The sequence below is a fragment of the Prionailurus viverrinus genome, chromosome E1 (assembly GCF_022837055.1).
Source record: "Prionailurus viverrinus isolate Anna chromosome E1, UM_Priviv_1.0, whole genome shotgun sequence".
NCBI lineage: Eukaryota > Metazoa > Chordata > Mammalia > Carnivora > Felidae > Prionailurus > Prionailurus viverrinus.
In genome coordinates, this window is record NC_062574.1 from 51930496 (window position 1) to 51950341 (window position 19846).

The 19846-nt window shown below is 56.3% G+C and overlaps 1 protein-coding gene across 3 annotated transcripts in view; it reads right to left on the reverse strand.

Annotated features, from left to right (window-relative positions):
• Positions 1–84: 84 nt before the first annotated feature.
• Positions 85–19846, reverse strand: part of NPLOC4 (NPL4 homolog, ubiquitin recognition factor) — a 61737-nt gene continuing 41975 nt past the window's right edge. For 2 of the 3 annotated variants that reach the window (XM_047833948.1, XM_047833946.1), the window contains exons 13-17: positions 10769–10840; positions 7260–7355; positions 6074–6190; positions 4397–4499; positions 85–2404 (exon numbers count right to left, since the gene is read on the reverse strand). In XM_047833948.1, the coding sequence (XP_047689904.1) occupies positions 2247–2404; positions 4397–4499; positions 6074–6190; positions 7260–7355; positions 10769–10840 (546 nt within the window). In that variant the 3' untranslated portion in view covers positions 85–2246. The other variant, XM_047833947.1, reaches the window with a different exon arrangement.

Here is a 19846-nt window from a genome sequence, read left to right on the forward strand (position 1 = left end):
CAGACTCCGACACAACCTGCAGACAGAAGCTCGACGCGCAGGGAGAGGCCTCGGGGCCCGGGATGACAAATGGGGAGCCCAAGAGTCGCTTCAGGCGTTTTATTGGTTTCCCGGCAGGGCCGGAGTCCAGGTAACGCTAACGCAAACCCAACTGACGCCCACCTGTAAGCCCCAAGCGGAGCTGGAGCGTGAGCACCAGGAGCGGACCAGTCAGAGGAGGCCGGGGCGGCCAGCCGTGTGCACCTGGGCGGGGGAGCACGCGGTCACCCCTCGCCTGGTGACGAGAGAGGGTGTGTGCGCACAAGGGCAGGGAGGATGCAGGCGGGGCCGGGGGACCCTCCCCCGGGCAAGAGGAGGTGGCTGCACTGCCCACGGCCAAGGCCTCTGGCAGGGCGCCCCCGCCACCCGCATGCTGAGCTGAGTCTATTTGGACGATGAAGGAAAGTGCGTTACTGAACAAAGAGTGACTTGAAACCAGAAGCAGAGAAATCACTTTTCCTTCAGCTCAGAGACAGAAGGAAACGAGTTCTGCATCTGCCAGAACTTCAGAGTGAGGAGACTGTTGGCTGAAGAGAGACGGAGAGCAGCAGGTGGGTGAAGGCGACACCAGGAGAACCGGCGGGGGCGGGCCCGGGAGACACACAGGCCGAGCACAGGGTCCCCCGCAGCCTCGCGTCGGATCACAGCGGCCAGACGACACGGGGCCACGCTGGCGGGGACTCTGTGGTTCAGGCCGGCCGCTCCGCACCTCTCCCGCCACCCCCCACCCCCAACCGATGGCTCTGAGGCCAGACCCACCCCAGCTGGCCCCTGGCCTGGAGAGCAGACAAGTCTCGTGTGCCCCATGCCCGGCGGACTCGGAGGTTCCGGGCACAGCCCTTGCCACAAAAGCAGCCAACACGCAGAGAACGGGGCTCTCTGTCCCCAGTGCTACGGGTAAGGGAGGGTCACACAGGCCCGCCTCCCACCCCCGGGGCAGAGACATGAAGTCCTCAGCACGGTCTGCGTCCGGGCCGGCCTCTCGTGGGCATCGTGCAGCGAAGAGACGTGGCCGGCATTAAGGCAAAGAGGCATCAGGGTGCCGCCCACAAGTCCCCGGGGACCCCAGAGCACACGTGCAAGGTCTGACCTCGACCCCTGGCAGCGGCCCTCCCTACAGGCGGGCCCCTGCTCTCTCACGCAGGCCTGCCTCAGCGGCCACACACCACGCGGGCGGCTGGGGGCCGGCAGGGCGGTGGGAGGGAACGGTGTACAGGGCAAAGCGGGTCCTGGACAACCCAGCTTGCCCCACGCAGGCCTGGTCCGAGGCCTCGGGGAGGGGGCGGGGTGGGGTGGGGGGAGGCGATCCTCGGCGGAGCCACCGCCCCTCCTGCTGGTCCACTGAGTCCGCAGCTGTGGCGGCTGTGTGGCTTGGCAGAAGAGTCTCAGGCACTGAGGTTTACTTCCAAGAACTGACTGTGGGTTCCCGTCCACCCTCGCCCACCCTGTGCCCACCCTGTGCCCGCTCCCAGGGACTCGGTATGGGAGGGCAGGAAGTGGAAACTAGTCTCTCTCACTCCCCTTTTATGTTGTTTTTACCTTAAAAAGAAATAAATAAAAGTCTTCCGGGCAGAAATTACTGATAACTGTTATTACAACCAACGCAGACTTTAAAAAGCCCCACCTGGATGTCTGGTGAGAGCGAGAAGAGTGGGCAGCAAACTAAGCCGCAGATCAAGCAAACGGTGGGTTGGCGAGCCCGGTCCTGCTCACGTTCCGCCAGACGGCGGCTGCTGGCAGGGGAGGAAGAGGCCTCACGGGCAGGGTCTGCCCAGAGCGACAGGTACGGCGGCCACCAAAAACTCCCAACTGGAACCACGGGAGGGGCAAGAACAAAAAGCATCCAAAGGGAAGGGAAGAGAAAGCTGGATGGTGGCAGTAAGGCCTCGGCGTCCCTCCCAACCCCAGGTGACGATTCCGAGGCGCCCGGGGCCTTCCACCACCTCGGAGGCCGGCGTGGGGCGTCTGGGGGGGGGGGGGGGACCACCATGCCGCTCCGCTAGGAGGCTGCTGCCGGCCCGCAGAGCGCCAGGCTGGCTCTCCCTCCACGGAAGCCTGGTGCTGAGAAGCTTCGTGGGTCAGAGACCCCAGGGCAGCCCCCCTGCCCCACCCTTCAGGGCTGCCCACCGCGGGGCGACGGTTGCAATGATCCCGGCTGCAGAGAGAGGCTGCGGTGGGCCGAGTCCTGCCAGCAGGGGCCGGGGGCCCTAGGTCCTAGGGAGGCTACACATCTCGCAGTGGCCGGTGCCCGGCTGGTTCATGAAGGTGCAGTGCTGACAGGCCCACATGGCGGCCGTGGCAGCGTGCGTGGAGCCGCCCACGGCTCCATACTCCTGGAGGCCTGGAAGCTGCACTCCGACCGTGCCTGTGGGGGGAGAGAAACGGCCACTCGTCGTGGTTCGTCGGTAGCGGGTGGGGCGTGGAGGGACGCCCCACCCGCCCCAGAGCTCTCCTGCACCACCCCCAGAGCAAATGGGGGCTCGCAAAGAAAGCACTACAGGTAGGGACGGCCTGGGTGCCAGGACCCCCGCTGCGAGTCCCCTGCTTGCACACAGAACCCCTAAATACACGACACCGTTGCCCGCAGAACCCGAAGCCGTCACCCGTGACCAACTCTACCCCACCGCCACCCTCCTCGTGTGCCGTGTCCATGGCGCCCTCCTTCCTCCTGCTGCGTGTGGGCTCTTTGTGAGAACACCGGTGCTGGCTACCCACTTCCCTGGTGATGGCCATCTGGGTCGTTGACAGTTCCGAGCCGTTATCAACAAAGCTGCCATCAACATGCTTGCACGCACCTCCGCGTGGGCCTGTGTTTTCACGTCTCGGGTGAAAACCTAGGAGCAGGCTCGCCGGATCCCAGAGGAAGTGACCGTTTACAAAACACGGCCAGACGGCTTTCCTGTCCTCACCAGCGTGGGCGAACTCGCGAGCACGTAACACTGCCAGTTTCTCGTCTCAGCCACTCTGCCGAATGGGTAACGGTCTCTTGTTTATTGCACTTTGCGTTTCCCTGACGACTAACGATGGTGACCGTCGCCGTTACCTCTTTTTGTGAAATGTCTCGCCCGGTTGTTGTGTTTTTAAATTCGAGTATGGGTGACGTACAACTTTCTATTAGTTTGGGTGCCCAACACGGTGACTCGGCGGTCCCGTACGTTACCCAGTGCTCCCCCCACGTTATCACAACATCCCTGACTGTTCCCCGTGCTGTGCTGGTCAACCCAGTGCCCAGTCTCTCTGGGCACTCCTGGGCTGACGCTGAGGGCCCCGGAATATTCAAGCTGTTGCCATCCGCATTCCCGTGTGAAGGATTCAAACGGCACGGTGCCGGCGTGGGGGCCACGGGTACCAGAGACTTGCACCAGGGGCTGAGTGCCGCTGGCTGGCACCAGACCGCCGTTCTCCCGAGGACACGAGGCTGCAGGCCTACGTTTTCGGGAATTTGGTGGGGAGACCTTGTCCTCTGCCTCAGAATACGCGAGCAGTGTTTCAGAACGCCAGGGCAAAAGTAAAGGCACGTGGAGCCGGCCGCGTTACTGGTCCGTCAGAATCGTACAGGAAAAAACCTGACGAGCAGCGCAGCACAACAAATACTAGGCCCTTCGGGCCCCCGATCCCCCGGGGACCTTAGCATCAAGAGAGAACGAGAACTCTCCACCTGAGTGCCCTCACAGCGGAGACTCCACTGGCTATGAGATCTACCCACTGCACTGAGCAAACGCTACAGACGCCCCCCATGTGGACTTGCCAAGCCGTGTGAAGAGGGCATTCCAGAGCTTCTCAAAGCCACAGGGCAAAGGGCTGCACCGCGGCCACCACTCTCAGTGCTCGGCCAGACGGGTCGGCCACAGCGTAGCACCTGCCCGGAAGGAACCACAGACGGAAAGCTCTCCCTGGGCAGCGTGCCGAGTCAGGTTCCGAGACACAGATCCCCACATTCTCTTCGGAACACTTTCCCTCCTTATCCATCGAGAAAGTTCGGAGGACCAGCAGAAAGAAGGGGAGAAAGAAAAGGCTGAGACCAAAGGTTTCGGGCCTTTCGGCACTTACGTGAATGTGAGGTTTCTGTTTATCTAAAATAAGGGCTTCCGAATGGCTCCTAAGACGCTGGACGCTTAGCAGATCCCCCGTACACATGCGGGTGCGTGCACGGAACCGCATCCCAACGATCTGAGTGACCTTTACAGCACGCACGTCACAGCAACGAGAAGGGCCGTGCTCGTGTGATGGCCCATGACACCCGTCGGGGCGCACCGGGGGGTCGGGCTCCCGGGACATAAGCAGCTTTGCCTGGGCTCCAGCGCTAGGAGTATGAGAGCAGGACCCCCGGGACCGAGGAGAAAGGGAGGACACTTACTGCAGAGCTGCTCGATGGTGGCCCACTGTTCAGACTTCTTCCACGTCTGCGCGAGCTCCTCATTTCTGGTCCTCACAGCCTCCAGCAACAAGCTGATGCTGTCCTGCAAGAACCCAAAACCGAAGGCTCCAACTGGCTTTGCCTATGGTGGGCACACTCCGCTTAATAAGCGGCTTCTTATTAACCGTGCGTCGGGAAACATCGAGACGCTCCTCAAAGGGAATGTAAAAAACCTCACAGGCCGTCACCATGAAACATAATACCACACACCTAGGTCTATACATCTACATGCTGAATTTTAGTGCTAAAATTAAAGTTCTTCCCAAATAGCCCTAACGTGCTGCTCTCTGTCCTAAGCCAACCAGCGCTCTCAGCCACCGGACACTGAAGCTCACATTCCTTTCCCTGAGGGCCCGGATGCACAGACAAGCGCCTGTGGTCGTGGGGTCCACCCTCCACCCTCACGCTTCTCCCTGGAGGCTCTCTACCTTCTCAACCAAGTCTGTAAAAATGCTCTCTAGATCCCAGGCCTCCAGGGTCAACGTGCAGAGAATTAAAATAGTTTATACGTTGAGAATCTATAAGAAAGCTTTAGGGGCTCTCAGAAGCTCCCCGGAAAAATGTTTTCCAGCAGGTGACCGCCAAACAGTACGTGTTTACTGGCGAGGAGGCCGTGGTGTGAAGAGCCCAGGCTTTCGTCACCTGTCCAACCGGATCGGCAGTGGCTACGCTTGGGGCCGGGGGGGGGGGGGGGGCGCCACTCTCTGGGTTTAACAAGGCAGGCAAAGAAAGCCAGTGGGGAGTCTCGGGGTGCCTGATATCAAATACCAGAAGTGGACACTTCGGGGACAAAATACAGACACAAGATAAACCCAGCAGGACCCAAGAACGGCTATAGGCCACCTGACATAGGAGAACAGTGGGGAGGGAGGGGCATCTTCTCTCCTCTCTGTCACCTGCAGGGAATGTGTTGAGTCAGTGGCTCAGAAAGAAACTCGTCCCCCTCTCTCTGGTGTTTCCTTGGGTCTCCGACAGAAAGAAGGCACAAAATAAGTAGGGGCCTCCTGGCTGGACCCACTGACCACCGCCTACCGCCCCCCACCCCCGCAATGCTCAGATGGCAGCCAGTGTCGGTGACAGACGCCCTCTTCTCCCTGACGGCATGCCTTAAAAATGCCAACTATGCAGCTGTGCACTCAGGGTCTGGACGCTGGCCAACCTTCTGGGCCTAGGCGATAAAACCAAAGCTGATTCAGGAGGAGGCGAGAGATCAGTAAGAAGCAGAGGCTAGGATCCCAAAACCGTTAGGACAGAAATTACGTAAATGGTTGATCTCTAAAGCTGCACGCTAGAGGACACGGAGCTCACTATTGTCTGCCTCCCACGGGATTGTAACAAACGAAGCTGTCCTCCATCACGGGGGGGGGGGGGGGGGGGGGCGGCAGGCACTTAAAACAAGTTGTTTCAGTGCAAATGCTTCGTGTCAAAAACCCGTCATTCTACCGGCAAGCCCCTGGTGAAAAGCCGCCGCCCGCAGGACCTAAGGGGGACTGCGACCCGGCTTCCCAGCCACGCTCTGGCTTGAGAGGAAAAGCGGCGTCTCTTTGTAGCCAATCCCGCCCGAGGACCACAAAGCCAGGCGCTCGGTGGGCGCGCACACACAGGCCGGGCCCGTACCTGCAGAGGCATGACTTCGTTGGTGACCAGAAAGAGCAGGAGATGGAAATCCGAGATGGTGTCCAGGAACACGGAGGAAGTATTCTGGGACAGGTAGGTGGCCAGACTGTGGAAGTCCTAGAGTGGCGAGGCAGAAGGACGCAGTGAACGGGGGGCATGCTGTGGCCACCCCACGGCCCAGACAGCTGTCCGTCTCCGCCTGGGCCACGGCCAAATGCAGGGTGCGGACACACACCTCCCCGTCTCGTTCTACAGCCGACGGGGGCCCAGGCATAGGGATGCACGTGGCCGCGGCACAGGCTGTGGCCCTCGGCACCCGTGACGCGTCGAGGGACGTGCAGGGGAGCACGTTTACAAAGCCGACCCAGCTGGGAGACGCGTTCAAAAAAAGGCACGTCCAGGTGGAGCGGGCTGCGGGAAGGGCCACTCCGGGGCGAGACGACTGGTCCGTGCTCCCTGTGCAGCCGCGCTGCTGATGCAGCCGCGCTGCTGACTGGGGCAGCGTGACTGAAACGGGGAATAACCATGTGTGCGAGCTGGGGGGACTAAGAGGCGCTGCGCCGCCGGCAAAACTCAAAGCAGCTCAAGAGAGCCACCCGGTAAGTGGCTCTGCGCCGCTACAAGCGGCCCGGGTCCCGGCACAGACAGATGCACCTAGGAACACACGTGTCCTGGACCATCCGTGTGGCGGCACGAGGCAGCCTCAGCAATTCTGCACGGCCTCCGCCGTGCCTCAGAGGAGGGGCCACCGCGCAGGACGTGGCGGGAAGCCCAGGCGGCCGGGCCGCCCGAGGCCCACGCGGCAGGACGACAGAGCAAAGAGAGACATCTCCACAAAGACGGGACGCTGGTCAACAAACAAATGACACAAAAGTTGTTGGGAGAGGACACAAGTGATGAATAGATCTGGGGAAAAAAAGAAGTCAGCCGACCACGGCTCTTCCAGCAGGTCCACAGGCCTGGGGCCTCCGAGGATTTGCCTTTGTGGGGATTCATCAACCCCACTCCAGAGAGGGTGTCACGGTGACCTTTTTTCGGTGTCTCGAAAAAAGTCCCAGCTTGTGGTTTTGCCGTAAGAATCAATCGCCAGAGTGTAAAAGCTTGGTACTTTCTGGGAAAACGACACTGACACCAGATAAACAAGCGGCAGTTACTTTAAATCATGTCTGTAAAGAAAAGAGCTTACCTGTGTCTCACCCAACACGTCCCGGTTCTCAATAGGAAACGGATTTTGCGAGATAGAAAAAGTATAAACTGGATCCTTGGGGAAAGTTGTTGTGATCTAATGAACAAAAACACAAAGCCACGATCACTCGTGTGCCAGCGGGTGAGGGCGGCCCTCAGGGGCCACAAGCAGCGCCGATCACGACGCCCTCCCCGAGCCCCGAGTCCCTCACGGCCGCGGAGGCCCGACTGCTCCACGCTGGACGCAGCGGTTACCCGCTAACGACACGCCTCAGTGAAACCCCTGATGCTTAGGACTCTGGGAAGCGAACCGCAGAATCGTTTTTGACGATTTCTAGGATCATGCCATTTGTGGCCGGTTTCTGTAAGCCGACGATAAGCCAGAGGGTGCGCCGTGGGAGCACAACGGACGAGGCCGGGAGAACTCTCGGGGGCAGCCCGCGACGGTCTGAGAGGCGCAGTGACCTCCAGAGAGCCCGCGGCACCACTGCAGGGGGTCAGGACACGTCCAGGCCGCAAGGGAGCCGCCGCTCAGCCCTGAGGCGCGGCGCACGGCGATCCCGCTCCCCCTCAGACGGGCTGGAGTCAAGAACGTGTGTCCAGGGGGGAACCTAAACTCTTCATTTGGCTCAGACGTGCTTTCCGAACAACAGAGAGCATTTTAAATCCAGCACACAATCGACAGACACTACAGGACAGTGGTAAATGTGCAACAATCGATACAAATAGTTTTCACTCCTCTGGGCAGATGCTCCCCCCGCCCCAAAGTGCCACATTGTGGCTGACGCAGCTTTTCCTCTGCAACGTGACACCAGCGGCAGCGGATTACACCTCGTCCAGGTTCAGAGCAGCTATTCTGGTTCCTTCGGGACTGTTTCTCGAGGAGGAAAGTGTTGTTCTGGTCTGTTTTCTGCATCGGCGAAGGCAGCGGGCTCTCTGGGGCTGGCCCGGGATGTGCCGTGATTGTGCCAGCAGGCTCAAGGACGAGCTGAGCCGGCGGCAGCATCTGAGACCAGAGCCCTGACGGTCTTGAAGATTTTATTTTACTTTTTAAAACAATTTTTTAAAGTTTATGAATTTATTTTAGGAAAGAAAGAGCGCGAGCCAGCAGGGGAGGGGCAGAGAAAGGAGAGAGAGGGAGAGAGTCCCAAGCAGGCTCCACTCCTCGCTGTGGGGTTCCATCTCATGACCATGCAGCTGTGACGCGAGCCAAAATCCAGAGTCAGACGCTCAACCGTGTGAGCCGCCCAGGCACCCCAACTGAACAATTTGTTGATTTTTACTTTTATTTTTGTTTACTTTTAAATGTTTATTTAAAAAAAAAAATTTTTTTTTTTCAACGTTTATTTATTTTTGGGACAGAGAGAGACAGAGCATGAACGGGGGAGGGGCAGAGAGAGAGGGAGACACAGAATCTGAAACAGGCTCCAGGCTCTGAGCCGTCAGCCCAGAGCCCGATGCGGGGCTCGAACTCACGGACCGTGAGATCGTGACCTGGCTGAAGTCGGATGCTCAACCGACTGCGCCACCCAGGCGCCCCTAAATGTTTATTTTTGAGAGAGAGAGGACGTGCATGAAAGCAGGTGAGGGGCACAGAGAGAGGGGGACGAGGGATCTGAAGTCAGCTCTGCGCTGACAGCAGCGAGCCCGACGCGGGGCTCGAACTGACGAACCTCGACATCATGACCTAAACCGAAGTTGGATGCTTAACCGGCTGAGCCACCCAGGCGCCCCATTTAAAGATGTTATTTTTACGTAATCTCAGCACCCAATGTGAGGCTTAAACTCACAACCCTAAGGTTAAGAGCCACACACTCTACCGACTGAGCCAGGCTGGCACCCAGCCCACTCATCTTTTACTGACGAGAGCATGCAGCCGTGTGGACTCCAGCCCCGGGGCCACGTACTGGCTGTGCGGCCTGTCAGCTGCGGACAGATCCTAGGCCTCGCTCTGTCCCTCTGCAAGACAAAGACAGCCCCGAGTGCCTACAGTCACCAAGGTTCAGACACGCAAGCCTGCATTATTAGTCTCAGCCTCTGTCCTTGCTGCAGAGACAAAGGTCTGTGGACTGTGCAGTGCTCTCCCTTCGGGAGGCAGAGACAGTGGTGGACCAGCACAACAGGGCAGCTCCCAGGCCACAGATGTGGAATTAAGAGATGTCTGTGCTGGACTCGCAACCTCCCCTTAGAGCACGGCCGAACCAAAGTGCCCTAGGCGGTCTGTGAATATCTCAGACACCGGAGAGGGGTGCGGTGAGCCCAGCACCTCGTCTCCTGTTTCAGTGCCCCCCACCCAGCCAGCTTCAGGTCATCTGGCCAATGCCCGGCCGCCTCCACAGCACATCCACGGCATTCCGGGTAGCGAGGCCCATCCCTCCTCTTGCGTGACATTAGTGGCCCGGTCACGAGGTTTGAGGACATCAGACAAGCCTGGTCGGGCGTGGGGCTGGAGATGGCCGTCTGGTCTGGACACCTGCTCTCAAGGGACTGTTCCAGCCTCCCTCCACAAGAACAGAGAGCTCAGGTGTCTCAGGGCGCAATGTTCCCTTACAAGCAAGCTCACTGACACCGCACACTAAGCAAGAACTCGGTTCTTTTCTAAAAGGAAAGGGGTGGGGAGGCCACGGGGAGGGGAGACCTCAGAAAGCTGGCTTTAAATCATGCCGACCCCTCCTAAGTGTATGTTCCATCAATCTGTTTTCATCTTAATTACACCCTAGGTAGTCTAACAAACAGATGCCTTTACGGCCTAGGTAATAAATATGTTCTCGGGAGCTGTCAATTGGAATGGAGCACCGGTGGGCTTGGCTCACGGGGACCTGCTGCTCCAAATGCAATGATATTTTACATGCCCTTCCTGAGTCCAAACACGGCCGAAGAGATCCTGGCCGGAAGCAGTCAGGAAACGAGCCGCTGCCCATCCCCTTGGGACGGAGCTGGCTGCTACAGATGCCTCGGGCACTGGAGCCCTCTGTGGCGCTCTGGCCGGGGGCCACACCTCCCGCCAGGAGCGGAGCCTGGATGGTGGAGCCGGCTGCCTCCTTGGCTCCTGGAGCTCTGCCCAGGAGAGCACCCGCCGACTCACCCGAGGACAGTCACAGCCGTGTGCCCCCGGGACTGACTCAGGTGAGGCGGCCCACCGCGAGCCCGGCCTGGCAGCCGCACCGTCACCAGCACAGCACCGAGCACACCGAGCACAGAGCCACGCCGGGCTGGCTGGCTGATCTCCAGAGGCCGCCTGGCCAGGTCGCTGGTCCAGGGTTGCATTTTTGTCAGGGAGAGGTAAACCCTAAGTTGTTTTTAAGGAAGTAAAAAAACAAGCTAGAAGAAAACCCCCATAAAGTCACCAGCTTTTCGGGGATGACAGGAGCTCAGGGATTCACACGCTTTCTGGGTGGCTGTCCTGGGCCAGATAGAGGAGCGACTGTCCACGCCGCAGCCGCCACTGAACGCAGCCTCACCCAGCAGCCCGGGGCGGGGGGGGGATGGGGGTGGACGACGCACACTTACGTCTATGATCAGATACTCCACGGGAAGGGGCCGGGCCAGCTGGGTGATCTCATTGCCAAACTTGTCTATGTCCTGAAACGGGAAACAAAAGCGAGAGGTGTGAGCAAGGGTTTGCTGACCAGTGACACGGCTGGCCTCTCACAGGCTTGTCTTACCTGGTCAATGGCCACAATTCTTGTGGAGCATGTAAAAAGGAGAGGAAGATGTGCATGTTTTTGTCCCGCATCTGCCTCTGTTATGATGGCCACAACATGAAGGAGCAGCCGTGTTCTTGGTTAACAGGGAGTCTCCACTGGGAGAGCGTTTTCTAGCACCCCCCCACCCCACACACACACACCAGGCCTGGCACTCGCTGCCCCTTGCAGGACATACGGCCCGGGCCCCTGCCCGCAGGCCCCACCTGCACCTCTCTGTCCCGCACAAGCGCTCCCCAACCTCGGGACTGAGTGCTAGCTCCTAACGACCCCCCTCACACCCTCCTCTGAAATCCCCACTTCATCCTGTACGTTAATAAAATAAATACGTACGCAAATGAGCACACGTACACACAAATACGCAGCCGTGGAAAACCCCCGCCACCGATCTGTCAGAGCCTAAACTTGTTCTGCTTTGTCAGATGCACAGAACATAAAGTTTAATTATGGGGAAAAACGGCCAGCATATGTTCATTAATCATAAAATGACAATTATATCTGATTTATGTCAAACATGCTGAGTTCAAACAGAGCTCTAGAAATAAATTCATAAGAACCAACACTTTTCATTAAAGATTCTGTGAGAGGGGATCATATTTTCTATCTAAATCATCACTTAACATCATATAAATCATTCTCTGAGTCATATATAAATTATATATCCATAACTTCCAATTATGAGGCCTTACATAAAAGTTTACACTTATTAAAGCTCTCAAACCTGAAGGGAAGCCAAGCAGGTCCCCCGGAGGGGCTCCCCCTGCAGGATGACGCAGGGCCACCCCGGCACACGGGCACCTTCCCGGGGACGTCAGAGGTGTGCACCTTCTCTCCAGACAACCCACGTCGGTGGTTCCTAAGTCGAACCAGGCTTATCACCCTAATGGCAAGACCAGGGATCCCATCTGGCCCAGATCCTGTTTTTTAGAAATTAAAATTTCTCATCTGCAATACGTCTCCGTTTATCTAGGCTTTCCCTCCCTTCCTTCCAGTCACGATGGAAGAGAGCTGCCCGCCAGCACCTGCCCCTCGGCTCTCCCAGAAAATGGTCCAAACAGCTTGAACCAGCTAGCTATCCAGGGAGCATTAGCACCCGTCAAAGGACACGATCCCGAAAACAACACACCGCTTTGTCTGTCTGCCTTCCTTTGAAGTCGGAGTGACTTCCTACTGAATTCGGGGAAGAGTCACTTGTCCTGCCACGTGCCAGGTGGCTACCCTGGGCTCGTCTGTGCAGCAGTCAGGTTGGGCCCAGCTTTCCGTGGCCCTGCCGGCTTCACAGGGGCAGCTGGAGACAGGAGACTGCTGAGCGGGGTCCTGGGGCCCCAGAGGCGGTGGTTTCTCAACAGAGGAGATATGGTAGGAGGTGGGAATCAAACCCCATCAAACTAAATCACCATTTCCAAAAATACGCGCTTGCCCCTACAAGAAAGAACCTGCAACAACTCATCCATAATTAGCCCATCTGGAATTCATCTTCAAATCTAATTAAGCTCTAATATGCAGGAACATTCCTCCAGCACCTGTTCGCTTTAATCTCCCCCTCTAGGGATTTTTCTTGTTAAATGCCCCTCTCTCCTTTTTCTGTGTCGTGCTATTCTCTTTCAAATTTAACTACCCAACTGTACCTTTCTGCTCCCCAAGAAAATAAAGGTGTTGCATCCCCCTCTGTTCCCCGGGGCTGGGGGAAAACAGGTAACTTCTCTCTCTCCCACATGCCTCCCTGCTGATGTCTTTGCCAGCCAGCCCCCAGTCCTCTACCGCATCTCAAAAGCAATTACTTTTTATGGGCGTCAGCAGATGTCGGACTGAGGGAGGAGGGCCTCTCAATTCCCGGGTCAGCAGTCAACAAAGCGTCAGCGGTTCCTCGTCCGAGGGGAGCGAGCCTCCGGGAGAGGCAGGGGTCGAGGTCCCCAGCACCCCCCCACCGGCAACGACCATGAGCAGAGACCGCGGCACCGTAGTTGTGACATCACAGAAGAGTCCGGGGATCTCTGTCTTTGTGCCAGGAAGAGGGCAAACTCCACGGACCGGGTGGCACCATCTTGCTTTGGAAAAGGCGAATGAAATCCTTGATGTATTGCTTTTCCCTTTATGTTATTTTTTAAAGTTTATTTGGTTTTGAGAGACAGAGGAAGAGCACGAACAGGAGAGGGACAGAGAGAGAGGGAGAGAGAATCCCAGGCAGGCTCCGTGCTGTCAGCGCACAGCCTGATGTGGGACCCGAACGCACGAACCAAGAGATCATGACCTGAGCCGAAATCAAGAGTCAGACCCTCAACGGGCTGAGCCACCCAGGCGCCCCTTTTTTTAAGTTTACTCCTATTTTGCTTTTCTCTTTAAAGAACTGGCAAGATCTCAGAACAAACTTTCTCCAAGAATCACCGTCTAGGAAACGGTCTCGCTGATAACCACCTGCAGACTGTCTGTCAGATGCAGACACAACCAGTCGCCGGCATGTATTAGGCGCTGGTAGCCTACAGTCCAGGCTAGATACCGCGTGCACACAACCCCTGGGTCCCCAGTGCATGATGAGGACACGAAGGGCTACCAAGGTGAGTTAACCTGCCCAAGATCTAACGGCTGGGAGGGGTGGAGGGGGCCAGAGACCCGGTCCATCCATAGCAGAATTCATCTCTGCATCAGAACTTGGCGATCTCCGCTCAACAACGCGATGGCGCCGTGAGGTCACGCACTCCAACCCTACTCCTCCCCTCGTGGGGACCTTGTGGCCACAGACCCTGGTCCTGACAGCAGATTCGAATGAAAGCCTAGCTTGGAGATTCCAGGTACCACAAAATCCTTCTTCTGAGACTGGACATTATGCTAGTATGTTGTTCAGAATCTCTTCTCTTTTTGGCAATTTCTTGATTAATTGCTAAGTTTTCCTAAATAACGTTGGTAGCAAATGTAATCTCTTGTAATTAAAACATTTTGGGAAGGTGCCTGGGTGGCTGAGTCGGTTGGACGTCTGACTCTGGCTAAAGTCATGATCTCACAGTTCGTGGGTTCGAGCCTTGTGTCGGGCTCCGTGCTGACAGCTCAGAGCCTGGAGCCTGCTTTAGGTTCTGTGTCTCCATCTCTCTCTGCCCCTTCCCCATTCGTGCTTACTCTCTCAAAAAATAAACAAACATTAAAAAAAAAAAAAAAAACACCATTTGTTTAAAAAAGCTAAATGAGGGACATCTGGGGGGCTCGGGTGGTTAAGCATCTGATTCCTGATCTCTGCTCAGGTCATGATCTCATGGTTCATGAAATTGAGCCCTGATTCAGGCTCTGCACCGACAGCACGGAACCTGCTTGGGATTCTCTCCCTCTCTCTCTCTCTCTGTCTCTCTCTCTCTCTCAATAAACAAACAAACAAACAGCTGAATGAGTGAAGGTTCCCACCCTGACAAACATGTGATGTATAAGAGAACTACAATAAATAAACCAAAAAATAACGGATAAATGGATCACGAACCTCAATGTAAAATTAAACGATAAAAACACCAAGAGAAAACATAAGTAAGTACGTAGTTTTGGGATAAAGAATTATTTCCCAAATACAATGAAATGGGCAGAAATTATAACGAAAAAGACTCTTTGAACAGAAACGATTGCAACTTCTATGTATGACAACTATAAAGAAAACGGCACCCTGGCATGTGTGTGCAGCACATGACGGGTTAATCACAAAGTCCGGCCGACCGAATGCAGAAAGCACAAGGCAATTCCCCAAGGAAACAGAAGACACCCTCTCAGGATGAAGGGGTGCGGCGCGGGGTCCCGACAGCATGGCCCCGCGGGCTCAGACAGCGCCACCTTCTCGGAGATTTGGGAGAATGCATAAAACCCCCGAAACACACTTATCCTTCGACAAATGACGCCGGCGCAGAGCACGTGGCAGGAGTGAGGCAGGGCTGGCCCAGAGAGCACTCCTGGGTAAGCGCCAGGCACTGGGATGGCCCCCGAACGATGGCGGAGACAGAAAGGGGCTCCACGGGCCTTGAGAGCCCCCACGGCAGCTCCCTGCAGGAGAGCTGCCCCTTCTCTGCCTCCCTGTCCCCTCTCCCCCTTCCAGGGCCTCCAGAGCGGAGGACACCAAAGATGGCTGGCTTGGCTTCCTTGCGGTCCGGCCACGCCAGACCTCAAACACACAGCCCCGGCCGTGCTCACGGGGCTACTCACCGAAGTTCATGACTCCAGTGCCTTCCCACCCACCCCAACCAGAGGCCTGGCTCCAGCCCGGGTCCCTTCCTGCTAGGACAGCAGAGCCCTGGGCCCTGGCACCCAGTCTCCACACCCAAAGGCCACAGCCAGTGGACGCACGTCCCCTGAATGACAGCGCCAGCCTCATCGGGCTCCCCAGCCCTGTGCCCACAATGACCTTCTACGACAGTGAGCTCCCTCCCCTCCTAGCGCGCCTCCTCGCGGATTTCAGGCCCACCTCACATCTCCCCCCTGCTGCCCTCTCCCAGCTCGGCAGCCAGCATGTGGTGCTTGTGTTGCCTGCCGCAAAATCCACCCGCCTCCACATCCCCTCCGGCGGGCACGTCCCAGAGCCACCTTCCACCTCTGCCCGTGTCTTCCCGCCACCCGCGTCACCATCTCCAGCGCACTCCACCTACCGCAGAGCCACGGCCCCCAGACGCATCGGGCCCTGAGGACGTGTGGTCCCTGGACGAGGCCCTCCCCACCTGGCTAACTCTCACACTCTTCAGTTCTGGAGCGCCCTGCCACGCCACACCGGGACACCCCCACGGTCGCCCCACGGGCCGCCTGGGAGGAGGGCACCGGTGCGACTCGCCCACCGCTGTCGTCCCGGGACCCAGGTGTGACACCTGGCAGGGGGTCTAGGTCTGGCCTGAGTGAAGACGCTGCAGACCCTGGCGATGCCGTCCTAGGCTCTCCTGCCCCCACGCGTGCACAGTGGATGCTGGAAGCACAGGTGAAGGCTGGTGCCGGGCGCCTACTTCCCCGTCATCTAGAATTTCGGATTTCCCGGAAGCACACGTCCGATTTTGTATTAGTCAAGTCCCTGTACGTTAAGTGAGACACAGACCTGTGCCCCTGAAGCACATGCGCCCTGGAGCTGCAGCACCCCGTCCGACGGCACCCCCTCGGGGCTCCCGCTGCCTAGATGCTCGCTGGCGAGCTTCCACCCACTACTTGTGGCCTTGCTCTCGGCCGAAGCCTGGCTTCCCGTGTGCAAACTGGTCCCCCGAGACTCCCAGTCCCAGCCCTCCAGCAGCGGCCCGCCGGCCCGGGAGCTCGGGGCCCCCGTCCACCCCCAGCCGGGACCGTCCTGTCTCTGAAAACCCCGGAGCCCAGGGCCGCCACACATTCTCTACCGTGCTGCGCTGCCGCAAGGACACCACTCGCGGTCTCCTCTGTTCCCCGCCCGTCACCTCTTCCCACAGGACACACACGCGGGGTATTTCTCTGACGTTCACGAAACCCTGAACGAGCAAGTGTCTTGGCCCCGCTTCCCACAGCAGCACCGGCCACTGCTCCGCCTGCCTTCCCAGCAGACCTGGCTCCTCCCTGGTCTCTTCTTTAAACCACCCTAACCAGCCCCGCGTTCCCCACGCTAGCTGCGCCAGGCCCCGACGGCCACGTGGTGCCAACGGCGCCCCCATTCTGGACCTACGGGCGCCTCCTGACAAGGAAGCTCTGCCTGGCTTCCGGGTGTGCCCTTGTGCCCCGAGGGTGCACGGCAGCCCCGCCTGTCCGTGCTGGGGGCCCAGGCCTCAGCTGGCCCTGGACGCTCGTCTCCACCTCATCCAGGCGACAGCCCCGAACACCATCCAAACACCACGCCTGCAAATCAACCCCCAGGGAAACCCCAGGGAACGCAGCACTCTCCCAATCCGCACCCTCACCTACCCGCGGCCGGGGTGACGATGGGGACACCGGCACCGGCGTCCTGTCCAGAGCTGCACCAACGTGCACCAGCACCCCTAGCGGCATCCAGGAGCAACGGAAGCAGATGTCAGTTGTTAAATACGTTGATTCAGCCACATATTCAATAACGTGCTCCCTTATCATTATGAGCCCCACTTAAAAACCTGATGGGGCGCCTGGGGGGCTCAGTTGGTTAAGCATCTGACTCTTGATTTCGGCTCAGGTCAGAATTTCAGGGTTCGTGGGATCGAGCCCTGTGTTGGGCGCTGCACTTGCTTGGGCGCTGCACAAGCACCGGCTTGGGATTCTCTCCCTCTCTCTCCACCTCCCCTGTGTGCGCAGGTGTGCTCCCCAAATAAGTAAACTTAAAAAAATCTGCTCTAAAATAACAGAAATGAAAAGGAAACATGCTAGACACAAACAGTGGCTACCGCTGATCACGACTTCCCTGTGTCTTTTTGCAGGAATCAAGGGTGCGACCATGAACAAGTACAACTCTTGCATTAAATTATAAAAGAAACACACACGTAGCATCAACGCAGCACAGAAGACAGAAAAGACCAGTGCCCTCCACCGTGAACACCCCCCCGAAGACAACCCAGGTCAAGCAGTGACTCCTTCAGGAAAAGCACAGAAAACACGACGCCTTGGCCGTCCTGCGGGTCTCTTCACCTTCCTTCCTTCTCCGGTGTCTCGGTCTCAGGGCACCTCTTCCCAACCCCCGGCCATTCGTTGCAGGCTGCACAGTACGTGCCGGGACATACAGATCGGAGCTGTGGACAAGCACCACCCTCCCGAAGGACCCCCGAGCTCTCCAGCCCCGTCCTCCGTATAAATGCACACATCGATGTGCGCACAAACACCTACACGTGTATCTTTACGCTGCACGTACAGGTACACGCTTAATTTTACATTATGAGTTTTATCCCAGATATTTTTTTTTTTTAAGAGAGCGAGAACAAGTGCGAGCAAGGGAAACAGGGGAGAGGGGAAGAGGGGGAGAGAGAACGTGAAGCAGGCTCCACACTCAGCACAGAGCCTGACGTGGGGTTCAATCCCACCACCTGAGCCAAAACCAAGAGACAGACACTCAACTGACCGAGCCACTCAGGCACCCCTATCCCAGATTTTTAAATAATTTTCAAGCACATGCCTTTAACAGTCACATACGTAGTATTTTATCCCAGAGACATATTTTGATTGAAGGCCCTGTTAGTGAACTTGTAGAAGTACTTCCCATTTTTGTTTACCACATACAACAACACGATGAGTAGCCTCAGACAGGCATCGGTGTGTGTCCCATCTGTAAGCCTGCAGGCCACAGCCCACAGCCTACAGCCTGCGGCCCACAGGAGTTACTTCAATGCTTGCCTGTGGAGGTCTCTTTGCTCAAACTGGTATTTTCCTAAAACATGTGAGAAATGACTGTCTCAAACCCCGTAAGTCCGTAACAAATTGTGGGAAGCACTGCTAGCCTGCTCTCACCGACAGGCGAGTGAGCAATCCAGGGAAACCACAGCAGGATTAAAGAAACAACATAGGCTCTGTGACAAAAGGGAGCTCGCTTCTTAAGTGCAAGAAACTTACAAGACATGCAAGCAAAAAGCAAATCTCCAAATAAAGAGCATTACCAGAAAGACAGACTCACAGTTAATGATAAAATCCTGAAAGCACTTATTTCATGGTCACAAACAAGATAATAGTACTGGTCCCTGGACACTGTTCTGGAAGCCCTACCAGCACGAGGAGCCGAAATGAATGGGAAAGGGCAGACAACTGCCATTTCTGGACAATATGCTCATCTGTGCAGAAAACCCACAGAATATGTATATAAATTAGAGGAACTTACTACCCAAAGCAATCTACATATTCAATGCAAGTCCTATCAAAATAACACCAGCATTCTTCACAAAGCTAGAACAAGCAATCCTAAAATTTGTATGGAACCAGAAAAGACCCTGAATAGCTAAAACAATCTTGAAAAAGAAAACCGAAGCTGGAGGCATTACACTCCCAGACTTCAAGCTATACTACAAAGCTGTAATCCTCAAGACAGTATGGCACGGGCACAAAAACAGTCACTGGGATCAATGGAACAGTATAGAGACCCCAGAAATGGACCCACAAACGTATGGCCAACTAATCTTTGACAAAGCAGGAAAGAATATCCAACGGAATAAAGACAGTCTCTTCAGCAAGTGGTGCTGGGAAAACTGGACAGCGACACGCAGAAGAATGAATCTGGACGACTTTCTTATGCCAGACACAAAAAGAAACTCAAAATGGATGAAAGACCTAAACATAAGACAGGAAGCATCAAAATCCTAGAGGAGAAAACAGGCAAAAACCTCTTTGACCTTGTCCATGGCAACTTCTTAACTCAACACGTCTCTGGAGGCAAGGGAAACGAGCAAATATGAACTACTGGGACCTCATCAAAATAAAAAGCTTCTGCACAGAGAAGGAAACAATCAGCAAAACTAAAAGGCAACTAATGGAATGGGAGAAGATGTTTGCAAACGACGTATCAGATAAAGGGTTAGTATCCAAAATCTATAAAGAACTTATCAAACTCAACACCCAAAAACCAAATAACCCAGTGAAGAAATGGGCAAAAGACGTTAACATTCTCTAAAGAAATATCCAGATGGCGAACAGACACATGAAAACTTGCTCAACATCACTCATCATCAGGGAAATACAAATCAAACCCACAATGAGATACCACCTTGCACCTGTCAGAATCGCAAACGCTAACAACTCAGGCAACAACAGATGTTGGTGAGGATGCGGAGAGAGAGGATCTCTTTTGCACTGCTGGTGGGATTGCAAACTGGTGCAGCCAGTCTGGAAAACAGTATGGAGGTTCCTCAAAAAACTAAAAATAGAACTACCCTATGACCCAGCAATTGCACTACTAGGCATTTATCCACGGGATGCAGGTGTGCTGTTTCAAAGGGGCGCACGCACCCCAATGTTTATAGCAGCGCTACTGACA